This window comes from Manis pentadactyla, chromosome 5 (genome assembly GCF_030020395.1).
Source record: "Manis pentadactyla isolate mManPen7 chromosome 5, mManPen7.hap1, whole genome shotgun sequence".
NCBI classification, from domain to species: Eukaryota; Metazoa; Chordata; class Mammalia; order Pholidota; family Manidae; genus Manis; species Manis pentadactyla.
In genome coordinates, this window is record NC_080023.1 from 131725173 (window position 1) to 131741672 (window position 16500).

The following is a 16500-nucleotide window of genomic DNA, read 5'->3' on the forward strand; positions in this document are numbered from 1 at the left end:
GCAGTCACACATCCCCCATCCCCACACAGCCTCCAGACTCTCACCAGAATTTAGTGGTTGCCAACCCGTGGGCTGGCCTGAAGAATCGTGATTGATAACTATCATGGGTACACTGACCATTGTTTGAAGGGACGTCAAGTCACTCCTGGTGATCCATAAAAGCTAGGCTATGAGGGTAAGCTTCCTTGACATTGCTTCACTTTAATAAAAATAGTCTTGAAAACAATTATGAATTGTGCAACTTACTGCACTCCCTGCCCGCAATCTGCCTTCCATAGAGCACAATTTCTCTCAGTCAGTTTTGGAAGTTATTTCATGGTCAGGTGGCTGAGTGTGTCGAGATCAGGCTCAAATGGTGAGGTCTTTGTGTTCCCAGACAGGACCCACTGTCCCCCACTGAGAGACTCCCTGCCTTTGGGTACCTGATTGTGGAGAGGAGGGGAGGGGCCCTTGTGTGGCAAAGGCAGAAAGGACTGTGTAATAGGATTTATTCTGACCTTACAATTTGCACACCCACTTTGGCACAGATAACTGAGAAATTTAACTGAAAGTTAGAGTATTTCCTACATTAGAGTGCAAGTAGAGCACCACAGAAAGAACTCACATGTAGAAACTATCTTAATAATGGGCAGAAATGGCTTCCTTAATATGTGAAGACAACAGGAAGTTTGTGGCAGTGGAACTACCAGATGGTTCCATTGCTTCTTGAACATTTCCTCAGACACCTTGGGGAAACCCTGGGATTCCCTGTCCTCCCAAAGTTATCAGAGCTGCTGCCTTTTCCTGGGCTGCTGATTACTGGAGATTCAAAGAACAGTCTTGAGCTGCACACAAGAGCCCTGCTGTGTCCTCGGAAAAATCATACTGTCATCCCCACCTCGCCACCCAAGGCCACTCCTGGGCTTTTATAAGACAGACGAATTCAAGTGAGAACAAACCTGAGAGTCAGCCTTAAAGGGAAGAGCCGTGTGGCACCTGAGGAGCGGCCACGTTGTCCTTGCTGTGAGGAGGTTGAGCATGTGTGGCAAGGCACAAGAGCAGCACTGCTGGTGGCGTCCTACCAGCCCCGGTGCCCATGGGGAGCTTCCTTCTTCCCTGGAACCTGGAGCCACCTAGCATGTCCCTGTTGGAGAAGCATTAGCTATCATGCTTCCCAGACCACCTTCTCTTCTATTTGGTCATTTTTAAAAACAGCACTATTGAAATATAGTTCACATACCATAAAATTCACCCATTTAAAGTGTACAATTCAACAGTCTTAGTATATTCAGAGGGGTTTGCAACCATCACCACAATCTAACTTTAGAACATTTTTTTCCCTCCTGAAAGACAAACAAACAAATCCCACATAAGCCCACTGGCAGTCACTCCCCATTCCCCCACCACACCTCCAGCCCTAAGCAGACACCAGTCTGCATTCTGTCTGTGAATCTGCCTGCTCTGGTCATTTTTATAAATTAATCATACACAGTGTGGTCTTTGATGACTGGCTTCTTTCACCCAGCACATTGTCAGTGCTCACCATGTTGTAAGCCTATATCAGTACTTCATTCCCTTCTACTGCCCAGTAATATTCCGCTGTAAGGGTAGACCACCGGTTGTTTGCCCATTCATCATTTGGTGGACACTGGGGCTGTTAACACTTTTTGGCTAGTGTGAATATTGTTGCTACAAACATTTACGTACTGTTTTGCCATTTTGAGATGTGAACTCAGTCTGGTAAAATGAACCACCTGCCATGGCCAAGACATAGCTGAAATCTTAGTGTTCGAGTTTTGTGAGGTAGTGAGAAGATCTGGAATCCTCTTTCTCCATGAGGGAGACAAGAACATTGACACCAAAACACTAATCTTAAACTTATAATTTAGTGAAATTTAGTCAGAGATGCATAAAAGTACATTATAGTCCTGGAAGGGGAAGAGATGACCAGAAAACTTTCTCCATGAGTGCCCCACCTGCTGGCCTGGCCCCTGCACAGGGCACATGGCCGTGCGGGCACACAGTGTGCAGCCTCCCCGCCTGCTACATCATGGTCCAGCTGCCCTGGCTTTCTGCTTCAGAACCAAAGTGGATGGGCAAGACCAACAGCCCCAAAGGGGAAGGCCAGCCCAGCCCAGGGCCAGGGCCAGGACACAGCCACTGCTGCCGGGATGGAAACACTGGAAGCCATCCTTGGGCCATTTGGAAATGTTAATTAGTCTGGCTAATTCCCACTAGTTTTGGGTTGCCAATGTAGAGTTGAGTGTGTAGCCCTACCCTATCCAGGCTGCACCTGTTCCCTTCCTTAGAGCTATTCCAAGGGGTCTGAATAGCCCAGACAGCTCTCTGATCTCCCACTCTGTCCGCATTCCTGCTGGGAGGATATTTAGCACTTGCCTAAAGCTGGAACCCAAGTCTGCTGTTTCTCTCCCCTCATCCATGCCAGCCCTCAAAATCATTCCCTTCCCTAATTATCTTGAACCAGTTAATCATTTTCCACACTGACTGTTCAGTAACAAGACCCTGGGAGAGGCAGCCGCTTTTCTTGTCTGACCCTGCCCAGCGTTATCCCAGGTGGCAGTCCTGGAAGGCAGCCTTTCCTTGGAGATAAGCTCGGTTCAAATCCTGGCTCTTTTGCTGTCCTAGTGAGTACAGCCAGAGAAAATATGCCACAAAAAGACCTACAAGTTCTTGAAAAGCATCCTCTAGGCAGAGCTCTGTAGAACACAGCAAATCTCCAACCAAACTATTGTTCCCCGCATTTTTTGTAATCCTCTGTGCTATGTGGAGTATCAGAGAAGTCACATGAGGCCAGAGAAGTAAGACATGGTTCTCTAAAAGTGACACCCGGATTCTCCAGGCTCCGGCTGTGTTGCTGAGCCGCTGAGTGGCTGCAGTCAGGCCCGTTGGCATCTGAGTTGCATTCAAAGGGCTGTCTCCAGAGGGGTCTCACTCAGCTGCTGTGAGATGTGAGCAGGACCTACTCCCAACTGCCAGCACCTCTAATGTGTAAGGAGGACTTTGAACTTGATACACATGTTAGGCCAGTGTTTCCCAGCCTTTTTATTCACCCCACCATGATTGTTCCTCAGACATTTTTATTTCCAAATTTGTGCCCTCCCCTCCCAGATACCACAGAAATAGTGTATATCGGTTTATTTACCATACTTATAGCAGGCTTTATACATATAAAGAATAAGGCTTTTTGCCCTTCCTGGGGTGACATTGCCCCCAAGAAGGCATGCCATAACTCCCGCGCACCAAAGCCCCACAGGCGAGGTTTCATCTGCCTTGTTCGCTGCTGTAACCCAGAGCTGAGGACAGCACCTGGCACGTATCCACTGCCCAGTTGATGCAAGGATGAAATAATTATGCTTTGTGTTTCTCCCTGACACTCCCAAGCATCACACACACCCTGTCCTCCTCAACCCTCATTTCCAAGCACAGTGCTATCTTCTGGAGCTTTCCAGCACTGCCCAGGTTAGTTGGTACCTCACGTTTACCCCCAGGGATGGATCAGGAAGCTGACAGCCTACTCCTGTGTCCCAAGAAGGGGACCCGCACCCTTTGGTAGCACTGCCTGTGTGTCAAGGGCAAGTGACATTTGAGCCCCATGGAATAATTAAGGCAGCCCCCACCTGTCTTTGTCTTTGCATCTCCTTAACTCACCCATGGATTGGCAGTTATTGAGACATTCTGTTTGGTCCAGCACACCACACCAGGCTGCATCTGGGGACACACTGGGGAGAAGGGCAAGCGGTCCTTATCAGCAATTACAAACAAGCCCTCCATTGTCAGCTGCGCCATCTGTTTTCTGGGCTTCTACCAATCAGGTGCTGTAACCCAGCATAACCAGGGCTGAGGGGCTGCAGGGGATGAGACCAAGGATACCCTCATGAAGGGACCCTTTGCTCACTCCGGAGAAGGGCAGTAGCATGGCGCCCTGACATGCTGACCCCCCTCAACTCAAGGAAGACCCATGGAGGGAGGCCCTATGTTTGCCGTCTTCCCTGAGAGGAAGTGGGCCCCACATAACAGGTAATCCATATTCTCACATTACCTAGAGGGTCCACGGAAAACATTCTAGTCTGCTACCTATAGCCAAAGCACCCAGTAAATTCTGGTGCCCCTAGAGCACAATCATCTTGCAGAGAAGGAGCAGTTCCAACAGTGGTCACAGATCATGTACGGGAATGCTCCTGAGTCTTCCATAGGCAGTTTGTTACCCTGAGATCCCTGACCCCAGTAATTTGGAGGAATGGATTATCATCAGTACATTGGAAAATATGGCTTCATAGAAGTCCACCTTTCATGGAGCCTCACCCATAAGTATGTCTGTGGTTTTTCTTCCAATAGCATTTGAACCACCGTCTTAGAGACGCCCTGGTCGCTGTGCCCACCTTGGCAGCAGGGCCAGCAGACAATCCAAGTTAACAACTGTGGCCAAGCAGACAACAGTCTGTGTCACTGATAAATGTCCGTTGTCCAGATTGGATGGTGGTCTAGTAAAGCTGAATTCAAGAGGGCTGGGGGTGGGGGAGAGGAGCTATTGCCTGATATATTTGCTATGGAAAACCCCCACAGGAAACAGGATGGCAGTGGGGGAATTGACAAAAGACATCACAGAGCAGGGAAAGCTCAATCCTCCCTCCAGTGCAGCGTGACTGCTAAGATCCGACTGCTCTGTGCTTGTGCGGGAGGGTGAGCCTGCAGTACAATTTGTACACTGCAGGGTCCACTTTCCAAGCCTCCCCGTGCACCTCACACTTCATGGGTCCACCTGAGGACTGTCACACCACAGGTGACACTAGTATGAATAAGCACACTCTGTGCAAACCTGCGACCTGTAAGATGAAACCTAGAGGCATGCAAACTTGCATACCTGGAGGGTATCAACTGTGTTTTCAGTTCATCCATTGAATAACAAATTCTGGTCTTGAAAATGTTTATCATTGACTATATTTTAGACCAAACAGGGAATATTGGGTAGCAGAAAAAGGATACAGTTGGTCAGTGTGCCCAGTGTCCGCAGGGCGCCTGACAGTGTCTGCATTATACATCGTACAATGCAGTACCTCCTTCATTTTGTATTTATAAATGTGACGGCAGCTGAAGTCTGCCCTGCCAAGGAGAATTTTAAGTGGATTTTCAGTTCGTGCTCATCTCCAGAGCTGCGACAACTCAAGCAGCACAGAGACACACGTGTCGACAGCACTGTGTTCATCATCAAGCTGGACTGCGGGTGTGCTGGGCTCATATTCATCCACTTGTATGTTCTTTTCCTCCAGATTAAAACACGTAAGGGTCTCATGGCAATATCTGAGCAAGGTAAGACCGACGCGTCTGCGGATTGGCCCACCACCCTGCTCTTGGGAAGGGGTGCGCGCTCACTAACAGGCCTCCCTCTGCGGCTAACCCTGTGCTGATCCGCCACTGGGTCCCTGCTGCCGCCCCTTCCTCCTGAGGTCCTGCCACACCCCTGCCCTGCAGGTCTGAGCTGCCCAGGAAGCCCAGCTTCGCCCAGCTGCCCGCTCACTCCGGGCGGAGTCCCACACCAGCACCTGCCAAGCCGGAAAATGTCTTTGTCGCCTGCTCTTTTGTATGCAAGGCCGCGGGAGCCAGGGGACCAGGACTGCCCCCTTTTTTGTTGGCCAAGCTGGGGGTGGGGAGAGAGTAGAATCTTAGGATGCACCAATAAGACGCGGCACGTGTTGGGCCAGCCTTTGACCACTGGCCTAATGGGGGGGCCTGCAAGGCCATGGCGCAGGGAGCAGGCTGTTGAATGGAGCAGCTGGGGAGGAAGAGCAGACAAAAGGTGGGGAGCCCAGAGGGTGGAGAACCTGGGGATCTGGGGGTCAGCTATGGTTTAGGACCCAGAGGATGGCCTGGGGTCCACCCTTACAGTGCACTGAAGGACGACAGCGCTGGGGGTGGCCCAGGCTGAGTGGACTCATGGGCTCACAGGTAGAAGAGAGACAGGATGATGAGGATGATGATAAAAGTAATAATGAAGACGTCAGCGAGTGAGCTGCCACTCACCAACCATCACCCACAGGGAATGCAAGGCATGCTTGCCAGCCCATCAGTCCATCTGGAAGTGGGGTGTGAGGGTCTAGATGTTTTGGTTTATCCAGAACAGCACCCTCCTCCACCAGGCAGAGGCTATTACACCTGCAGGCGGGAGGAGCAGCCATTGCTGCAGCCAGCTGACCTTCAGCCTGCTGGGCCCAGTCCCGGGTTATTGCCTATGGCTCACTCTGCCCTAGAGGCGTCCCAGGCTCCAAAGCCCAGGTGCTGGTGTCAGGTAGGCAGAGGAGGGCCAGACAAGCCCCTCCCTCATGGGACTGCGTGCAGAAGTCTTTATTTGCTGGGATCCCGTCCATGTGCATCCTCCTGCCCCAGCCACAGAAGTGGTGAAGTGGGGCTCAAGCGCCCTTCGAACAGACCCCCAGCTTCCAGCAGGAGGAAGGGGCCAGGTGAGCAGAGCGGAGGCCACCTCCCATCAGTCACCAGCTGCAGTGGGCATGGAGCCACCACAGGCTGAGGACGTGCCAGGGGAAAGATGGGGACTGGAGGAACGCAGGACCCTGTGTGCAACTCCAGCTCAGGGTGGCCTCCTGTTGGGCCCCAATGGCTGGGGCCACTGCGTTCGAACATGGGGAGGGCATTGAGCTGCGGAGCTTCTCCCAGCTCGTCTGAACTGGCATCACTCTGTCCACCTGCCGTGCCGCATAGCTGCAGGGGTGCAAAGTGCTCCTTGGCCACCCTGGGAGGGTGGGTGGCCGTGGAGGGGTTAAATATCTTCCCTTCTAACCCAGAATTACTCTTTCACTTACTGTATCTTTGAGGGGCACTTAACCTTTTCACCAACTTGCTTATTTTTTTGCTTCCCTCTCCTAATAGATCTGATAATAGTGGGTGGGGTGGTTCCTAGTTGATAATGTGATATCTTAGACAATTTGAAGTGAAGGTATTTCAGATGGAGTATCATCCGGGATTAAATCAGGTTGACCCCTGAATTGAATGCTGTCACCCATGTCCAGCTACACGGGGACAGAGAGATGCCTTTTCCCAGGGCTGTCTCTCGCTGCATGATCTTACTGGGATCGAGGAAGGAGACAGTGAAGCCCCAGCCCTGGGGGTCTGAAGGTGCTGGATTTCAGAGTCCCCTGGGGAAGCTGATCATCCCCTGGGGCCCCAGCATGTTGTCAGGTATAGATTTCAGAGACTCTTCCTAGAAACAATAAGGTAAGGCCAGAAAATGAAAAAAGATGCTGTCTGGATGGAGTAAGATAACTTACATAAATAAATTTCAAATGGCAACAATAATAAATATTTCAAAGGCCAAATGCCTGGAATGGAAATCTGTCAGGAGGATAGAAAGCCTGCTTTTGAGGTTTGTTCCAAGCTTGGGGTATAATACAACAGGTTTAAAGGTAGATTACAAGGGGAAGCAGGGTGATGAAATGAGCCTCTCCCTCACAGAGCTGCCCCGGGGAGACCGGCTGCACCGCAACACGGGCCAGGTGTTGCAGCAGCCATTCCTGAATCATCAGAGCACTGGGAACAGCCCGGGGAGGCCAGGGCACAGCCGTGTGTGCAGGCTTTAATTCTTCTCCTGCCTCCAGTGCTGAAGAGCCGTGTGCTCCCCCGGCTCATTCAGACAAGCGATTGACTTCTGACTTCTTGTCTCAGACCCTTTGGGGAATAATCTAGTTACGCAAACTATCCATAACTAAACGTGTAAATAATCACACCAACAGGGACCCAAAATGCCACCCCTGAAGTCTGACTTGCCTTTCCATTGACTCTGGCTGGTGCCTTGTTGGTGCCTCCTCCCTTTACTGTAATCAGATGTCTTTTCTCTTCATTCTTTACCTGTGGATTGGACGGTAAGGCCGAGTTAATTAAAAAAAAAAATCATAACTTCCTTTATGCTACAGGGAAGTCCAGAGCAAAGACTGAGAGGAAAGACATTCATTTATTGATTCACTGAGCACAGGGAAGTCATTCCAACCCCCTTGCTGGGGAGGTGGTTCCATTTCCTCCAAGTGCCACAAATCCTCACCTGGCCCCATGACTCGGCCTTTCTCTGCTTCCTTTTCAGGGCTCCGGCTGCCATCCTGAGTGCCTACCTCATGGTGCCCCTGGATGAGGAGAAGGATGAGATGCTCCCACTGCCCCACCCTGAACCCCCAAACCCAGAGACCCCAGGAAACGCCACTCTGCTCTTCTAGTGCCCTCAGCAAGTCTTCCTGTTAATGGACTTCTGAATTTAAAGATGAATCCCCCAAAATGGTGTGGTTCTGACTTTCAGACTGGGCGGTATAATTGTGCCCTGAAACCTCGTGATCTTTGGGCTTTAAAAGAAGAAAAGAAAAATGAGACAGACCTGCTCTCCTGTGTGGTTGCTGTGCCTGCTCCTGGGACAGCAGGAGATCCAGGGCTTCCAAGGAAGGGAAGGGGGCAGCTGGTATCTGTACCCCAGGTTGTTTCCTCTCATTCATAAATGCCAGCACAATTCACAGGGGGGCTGCCAAACAACTGTCATATTGTTTGAGGAATTTTCTCGGCATTGATTTTGCTAGTTCTTATGTTAGGATTTGTGGTTTACTCAAAAATTTCATCATCACGGAAATTGGCTATCCCTAGGGTCTTTTGCCCAGGAGAAGTTTTACCTCAGTTGTACTGAGTGTTTTTCCACTTGGTACCTGGTGCCCACTAACTGGGGAGAGGTTTTCCTGACCATCCTGGGGCCTGCAGGTCGTGACAGTGATGGTGCTGTCACAGAATACTCAGATGGTTCCAAAAATGCAGGGTCCCATCCCTGCGAAAGCTCCTGTAGGTCAGGAAGCCTTCCAGCGCCTGGCTCAGCCCAGGGCCTGGCTCAGCACAACACCCTGTCAGCACGCAAGGAGCACACCAGCTCCAGCACCAGACAAACAGGCACCCCCAGGATGTCCACCTGCCTCCAGAAGCTTCACCCTGCCATTGTGCCCTCCAGACAAGCAGAGAGAGGGCCAGGCAGGGTCTGAGAAATACTTTCCACTGCACAGAGTTGGAGGGGAGCAGAGTCCAGACGAGGGATTTGATCTGTACTTTTTATACATTTGGCTCCAAGGAAGGCATGTTGAGTCTGTTTCAAAAAATAATGATAAATAAGTAAATAGCCCCACCTTCTATTCTGTGCTTACCCAGCACCCTTTTTGGGGGTCTGTGGGTGTCAGCTACAGAGAAATCAATCAACAAGGAGGAGCTCTTTGTCATGGGCCCTCTGCTCTTCACCAAGGCCCTTGGCCTGTCTCCAGGGTGAGCCCTGGCTCAAAACAGGGAGCAGCATGTAAACTGTGGCTGCCAACTAAGGGTCAGAGAAAGGCAGCCCTGCCAGGATGCTCTGTCACCTTCCTGCTGACCCGCTAAGCCCACTTGCCCCATCAGAGATTTTATGACCAGTCAGGCCTTCCCACCCACCGTCAAGGTAGTCTGGCTGGTTCCTGAGCTTTGCAGGAGAGGCAAGCAGACCCAGATGCCAGACTCACTTTTCGGATAAGTGAGAAAGGATTGAGAAAATCATTCCTATTACAAGGATGGCCCATCACATCTAAAGAGAACTAATTTTTCTGCTTTATGGAGGATTGCAGCAGGTACAGCTTGAGGCCAGGCCCACAGACAGCAGGTCAAGCCCTGTCTGGACACGAGTGCGTGGGGTGTCTGGATAGAGTAAGCCTGCCCTGCACACAGGCCCACTTTGCTTGCTTCCAGGGGCTTAATGGCAGCATAATGGGTGGCTGGGAATCACAGTATTTTCTGTTGTGTCAGCAAGTGTCATGAAGCTTACCCCCAACCCCACCACCTGTTTAATGATTGGGGCTCTGGGCAGCGTGGTGTGAGGCCCATTCCACTCAGACTCGAGACTCCTGTTGAGCTGCTTCATTTGGTATCTACGAAGTACCCAGACCTCATTCCTGCAGGGAAGGGAATTGCCCATCCTGGGCCCCAGAGTCCTGTGTAGGCTCTGAAAGCAAGTAGCTTCTAGGAGAACATCTCCCCATCAGGCTCCAGAAACCCCCTGCTGCAGAATTCTCGGACTTGGTTGAAGTGTCAGAACTTGGACATCTGGACCTCTACTCCATCATTCTATTTTACCAGTCCTCCTGAGCCTGGAGTGGAGAATTCAGTGGTAGGTAGCAAATAACTAGACCTCCCTGTAATCCCTGATGATTTCATCAACCCCGTGACCCCAGATTATAGCCAGTGGTTCTGTGACCAGAGCTTTTTCTGAGCCCACTATTCTCGGCACACCTTTGCTTCAGAGATTCGGAATCGGGGAGCAGGGGACTTGGCAACCAGGCTTCCTTGTAATCATGCAAACTTGAATCATTTTGTTATTTGGGGTGGAAAATTGAAATGATCAAGATTTTTTTTTTTCACTTAGATAAGCAAATATTGTGCTTTTGTAACAAATGCCTCTCAGCAGAATTGCAGAGGGTCACTCATCTGGTGGTAACCCACCTGAGTCACAGCTGACCCATCACAGTAAGTCAACCATCTGTAAACAGAAGTGACCCTAATTGGCCCAAAGTGGATCACACTTGCTGGCTTGCAGGCAGGCCCAGAGCAGTTCCCTCGCTACTCCACAAGCTGACATTCTGCAATCTCACTGAGTAGGTTCTTGTACTTAAAAAAAAAAAAAAAAAATAGTAATTCCCCAAATGGTGACTTTTTAAAAATAATAAAACCCTAAGTAGACAGAAGAGGGGAAATTTAGCAGGGTAAGTGACTGTCTCAGCATCTTCATGCAGTGGAGGCCGCAGTGCCTAAGAGCCACAGGGAAGGAGGAAGCGAAGCCTCAGCTGTGAGGGGCTGACCGATCAGCCCTGAGCCTTACAAACGAGATCACATGAATCCAGGACAACACAAATCACGTCTGCCTAACCTTCCCCGGGTGTGACCACCGGCACTTCATCCACTGTTATATTTGTATCATCTGGAGCTTTAAGGGGTCCTCAGACTTACGGTGATGTCTTTTGTGTAACTGTTATGTTTTTATCGCACCTGAAGGGAAACCCAACGGGAAACAACCATCCTTCCCATTGCACGCAGCACCTGTGTCTTACATATACAGAAAGTGAATGTTCTCTTATGTTTTCAGGTCGATAATATTTAGTACATGTAAATAAGGAAAAATTTTGATAAATATGATAAATTATAGTATGTCATTTGATTTTTATTTTGCTATCTCTCATTTTTAATTTTCCAAATGCTGCACATCTAGGTTTAGGCCCAGGTGGTACAGACGCTTACATTTCCCCACCTTTGCAGGCACGTGTGTGTGTCTGGATGCACTGCAGCAAAGGCAAGCCAGGGCCAGGAAAGTGCACAGCTCCACAGCTGCCCACAACCACCATTTTTTTCTCTTTAATTCTGATTTATTGTGATGATTTAATAAAGTAGAAACAGCACTTATGTGTATATGTTTCTTTTGTTTTCATTAGACTTTGTAGGAAAGTAAAATTTATCCTGGCATCTAACAAAAGATAGCTTGCATTTTTATGAGATGAAGGTGTTCAAAAGCTTTTCTTAATCAAAGCCTAAATACCTAGTACCCAGAGGATCTCAGTCCAGGTATCACTGATGTCACCTGTTTAAGTCCATCCTCTCTCCATGAGGACATAGTTGGTCCGAATCTCCTGCTATTTGTGTCTCAAGGGGCGGGTCCTAGCTCCTGTCTCTCCAGGGCAGTTGTGTTGATGGCTTTGCCTCAGGACTCCAACCATCACAGTCCAACAGCCCAGCCAGGTGGCCGCTATCGGAGTCCCCAGTTACTCCCATGCTCTGGATGTCAGGGGACATTCAAGACATCAGTCAAGCTGTCTGAAAATCACCAATCTGTCCACTTAGCAAATATTTGTTGAGTACCATTGCTTATAAGACAAATCAGTGACCTCAGGAAGTGTCCAGATACTTTCCTGGGAACTAAGCAGAGCTTGAATTGTTCAGGCTTTTTTAGCTTTTGACTGGTATCAAGAGCTTCTTAGAGGTATTTTGTGCTTTCTAATACTTGCTTTTTCATAGAATAAAATTTGATTGAGAGTTTTAGAACTTTGTTGCCTAGAAGCTGTGATTCCCAGCCTCGTCTTGCATCAGAATTATTTAGGGAGCTTTGTAAGATGCAGGCTCCTGCCCCATCCTCACCTAGATTCTGACCCACCAGGTCTGGGTAGCATGTCAGTGACTATATTTTTTCAAGTCTCCCTCATCCACAAGGAGTCTGGCCTGCAGGTAGGTCTGGGCTGAGGCACTGGGACCAACCCCGTTGTGTGGCTGGGGTCAGCCCCTCCTGACCTGCTCCACATTCTGGAGCACAGAGAACACCGGCCACAACCCCCTCAGAGGCCCCTCCTCACTGTTCCACCTACAGATGGCACCCCCTTTCCCTCGAGGATAATATATGGGTTCTCCTCAGATCTGGAAATAGTCACCTGAACTTCAAAGATATTGTTAGGACAGTCTCATAAAGCAGTTTATTCTTACGGATAACAAAAAATGGAGGGAGGGGTCCAGTTATCTTTGAAAAATACTCTCAAATCTGAGGCCAAATCATGCAAGACCTGCAGCAGATGCCAAAAAAAAAAAAGAAAACCCAACTTCTGGTAGTTCCAAAAGACCATTGCTACAAATAAGCTCTCTTCAGCCTTTCTGGCTTTTTTAGGTGCCAGAATTTAAAGAAAAAAAAATCTTAAAAGCGCACCCTGATCATAGTGAAAGTCTATGAGTATTCCTGGAAAAATGCCAGGGGTTTTTGTATTTGCTGCAGGAGAGTATCTCTCAGCAATAAGATGCAGGTGTTGTGTAGACTTTTGTATATTGTGGTAGCTTTACGGTCCTTGTATGTGTATAGACTAAATTGAGGCCACTTTGATTTATTAAACAGTTGATGTCAAGGGGAACTGTTACCATTTGCTCTTCTTCTGCAAATGGAAATGGTTTTTATTGCATTTCATTTTTCAAGTCAGAAAACTAAGGTCATGGAAATTGAACCCACAGTAAACTTCATCCCTCGTATCTGGTTCACTGAAGACACAAATCTCCAGTTGGGAAGACAGTCCACACTCCAACCGCCTCCTTCCACAGAGACCAAACCTGAAGCCTAAAGATGCTGGCTAATGGGTTCACACAGCTTGAAAGTAAAGCTCCAGGCTGGAGCTGAGTCTCCCAGGCCCCATCTGAACAACACCCCTATTTAGCAGCAGTCACTGTTCTTGACCCATGCATGGGCTGTTAGTTGAAAATATAGTTTCCATGTTCCTTTTGGCCCCTGTGAAGGTTTCTCTGGGGCCCAGTCTGAAGCTATGAACCAGGCACAGTACTGCCAGGGGCTTCCCACCGGAAGAACCTTGCCCTCCCCTACTACTCTGAAACCACTGGGTAATACATCCTTGGAGAGAAAAATTGCTCATGTCTTCAGATCTGAAAAGTAAACACAAGAGCGGGAAGTGCATGGCTGTGGGTGGCAGGCACGCAGCCCTCCGGAAGGCCCTCTGCTCTGTGCACACAGATTGGCAGAGGGACTCAGCGCTCACCACAGCTGGGCCAAAATTTTCTCTTCCTTGTCTCCTGAGAAAAGTTTTGTTTCTGGAGCTTACAAGAAAGAAAACAAGGCACATCAATGTAGTTCTGTGCGCCAGGGGCCAGGCTGAGTGGAAGGAGACTGGCTCCAAAACCAAGGGCAGGGGCTCCACACTGCTACTGCAGCTTGAACTGCATCTTTGCCCAGATGACAGACAAGACCAGGGGCATCGCAGGGGGCCAGGGACACCTTAAATGATCAGGATGTTCTCTCTCTGCCCCGAACATGCTCTCAGTGTGCCTTTCGAAACAAAGCACAGTGACAAAAGAGCAGGGACTCTAAAATGATACCATTTGTGAGTAACACATGGATTGGCTGGAATTGGAGACTGCTTTTTTATTGCTAATATTTTAAATTAAAAGTACTTTTAACATCTAAGTCTCCACTATTTTAAGGTAAATTGGATAAGATGAAGGATGTGAGATTTTATAGTAAACTTTCATGTTAAGAAATATTCGTCAGGATCTGCCTCTTACTAAACAAAGGAGAAATTAGAACATTCCTGTTAGCATCCTCCCTTCTGTACCACATCAGGTATGGAAAAAACACCAACTAGAGATTTATTTTCCACATTCACACCAAGGTATTCCTGCCTCAGATATCAGAGGATTTGTGTATGTAATCAAAACTTCCATTTAAAACGTTATTTTAGGAAATAAAGAAAGAATACATGAATGCATTCTCTCTGGGACACAAGTAACCTTTCCTTCGTGTTCAGGTGTAATTTTTAATCCTCCCCTTATACGTACCACATCTTCTTCTAGCAAAATGCCTGTTGAGTTTGAAAGAGAATATTTTATATAAAGAGGTCACACTTGTCAGCTTCCACCTTTACGTGGGATCCTAGGGGTCTGAAAATTGGACTGTGCCTCTCACCAAGGGTGTGAAGTGGGCAGAGCCTTGCTATTACAGCTCCTGAAAGGATCTCTTTGACTTCAGAAAATAGCCTGGCAAAGAAAAGCTTTTTCTCCATGAATACTCAGGGACTGCATTATGCTCTCAGATGGTAGAGGTGAGTACTTTTGATCAATATTCCCTAAGAAATGGCCGCTGGGCTAAGAGAAGGCGGAGGGCCTCACTAAGAGATGTCCCTTCCCCCAAACCTGCCGGACACTTTCAGCAAATCTCTTGTGAACAGTTTGAACCAGTGAGGGCTGCACATTAATGGCACCATCTCCCTCTAAAAAATGTCACCCCATTTTGTCCTCCATGCTGATGGCTGATTATGGACTCACTAGAAACAGTTATTTCTATTTCTTCTTCAGGGAAACCTGGGCGTCTTCATTTTAGGCATCAGAAAAAGAAGCCCTGCAACTGTTCTCACCTGAAGAAGAGGGAAGAATGCCACTAAGAAGGCACAAAACTGTAGCTTCTCTAAAGGAACATTAAGGATCTCTTTGATAGCTGTGGGACAGAGTCCTCCTGGCATCCTCCAGCCCAACCAAGCCTTCCCTTGACTGCAGCTCCAGTTGGCATCAAACTGCAGCTTCATGAGGGAATTCAAGCCAGAACCACCTGGTCAGGCTGCTTCTGAATTCCTGACCCTCAGAAACAATGGAATATCATAAATGACTACTGCTGTTCTTAGCCACTAAGTTTAGGGGTGATTTGATGTTACATGGTGGTACCAGAACACTGACCTAAAGGTTGTTTGCAGATGAGATGAAGACAGCATTCAGAAGGCGTTTATAAACAACAGCACAGTCTAATAGTGCTTTGCGTGGCATGATGAGCAAGAAGATTACAAACCTATTCCTCTGGACCCTGACCACATCACTTTATAGAAAGAATTTTGTGCCACCAAGCCAGAGACATGGGCTCTGATCCCTCCACGTCTCAGACAAAAAGCCTTGGGATGTAGGGCAAGGTGTTCAACATTCACAGACATTTTCCTTATACCCAGATTAGTGAGTTACAATAACTTCCATATAGGGTTGATATGAAGACCAAATAGAAGAATCTACATTCAAGCATTCTGAAAACTGAGCAATGTTCTAAAAATACGTTATTACCATTTTTCTATTATCTTTCAGGGCTCTGGGGTGAGAGGGCCCAGCCAGGCTGCCCTTCGAGTCCTGCCCATGTAGATGTTCTGAGACAGTGGAAGGGGTGGGCTTGACCTTGGGGGCTGAACTGTTTCCTCATGCATCAGGTCAACTTCCACTGTTGACTGAGATCTCATCTCGGGCTGTCAGCAGAACACCCACGTGTGGCCTCTGTGTGTAGCTTGGGCTTCCCCACAGCAAGCTCAGGAGCCCCAGGAGAGACCCAAGCAGAAACCACATGGCCTTTGCTAACCTGGGCTCAAAAGTCACACAGTGTCACTTCCAGGAAGAGTCACAAAGGTCGCTCGTTTCAAGGGGGGGCATAGATGCCAACTCTCAATGGAAGGCATGTCAAAGAGCATGGAGAAATGCTTTAAAACCTGCACCAGGTGGCAGTAACATTTTCTAGCATTTAGAATCAGTATAACCTCATATCCTATGGATGGATATGATGAGCACCAACTCAAAGTAACAATGATAATGAATTCTCACCAGCACTTGACCCAAAAAGCTCCATCCCAACCACAGCCCTGGGTGCCACTTACTGGCAGACAGGTGAACGTGCCTTAGCTGGCTGAAGTAAACAAATAATTTATTAAAGGCTTGCCCATTTCACAGGCTGTCCGTGAGGGCACACATCAAGCTTTGGGGCTAAAAAATCCAGGAACAGCGCCCCACAGCACTGCCATCTCTGAGAGCCCAGGGCCCCTGGGCTCCCCTGTGGGCTGGCTGCACTGACTCCACCTCCTGGCCTCGCTTGGATCCACATCTCGTGGGTGCATTTGATTAGAAGCCAGGCTCTGTTAATCCAAGCTGTGAGGGCACCCTGACTGTAGGACACTAATC

The 16500-nt window shown here is 48.6% G+C and overlaps 1 protein-coding gene across 3 annotated transcripts in view; it reads left to right on the top strand.

The window, feature by feature from the left end:
- RALGAPA2 (Ral GTPase activating protein catalytic subunit alpha 2) overlaps window positions 1-15169 on the top strand; it is a 408980-nt gene extending 393811 nt beyond the window's left edge. For 2 of the 3 annotated variants that reach the window (XM_057502678.1, XM_036892284.2), the window contains 2 exons: window positions 5268-5307; window positions 8087-11441. Coding sequence is in view for 2 of the 3 variants with exons in the window: in XM_036892284.2 (XP_036748179.2) it covers window positions 5268-5272 (5 nt within the window). In the remaining variant the exon portion in view is untranslated. Of the gene's footprint in view, window positions 1-5267; window positions 5308-8086; window positions 11442-14874 lie in introns of those variants that run through there. The other variant, XM_057502677.1, reaches the window with a different exon arrangement.
- Window positions 15170-16500: the final 1331 nt, after the last annotated feature.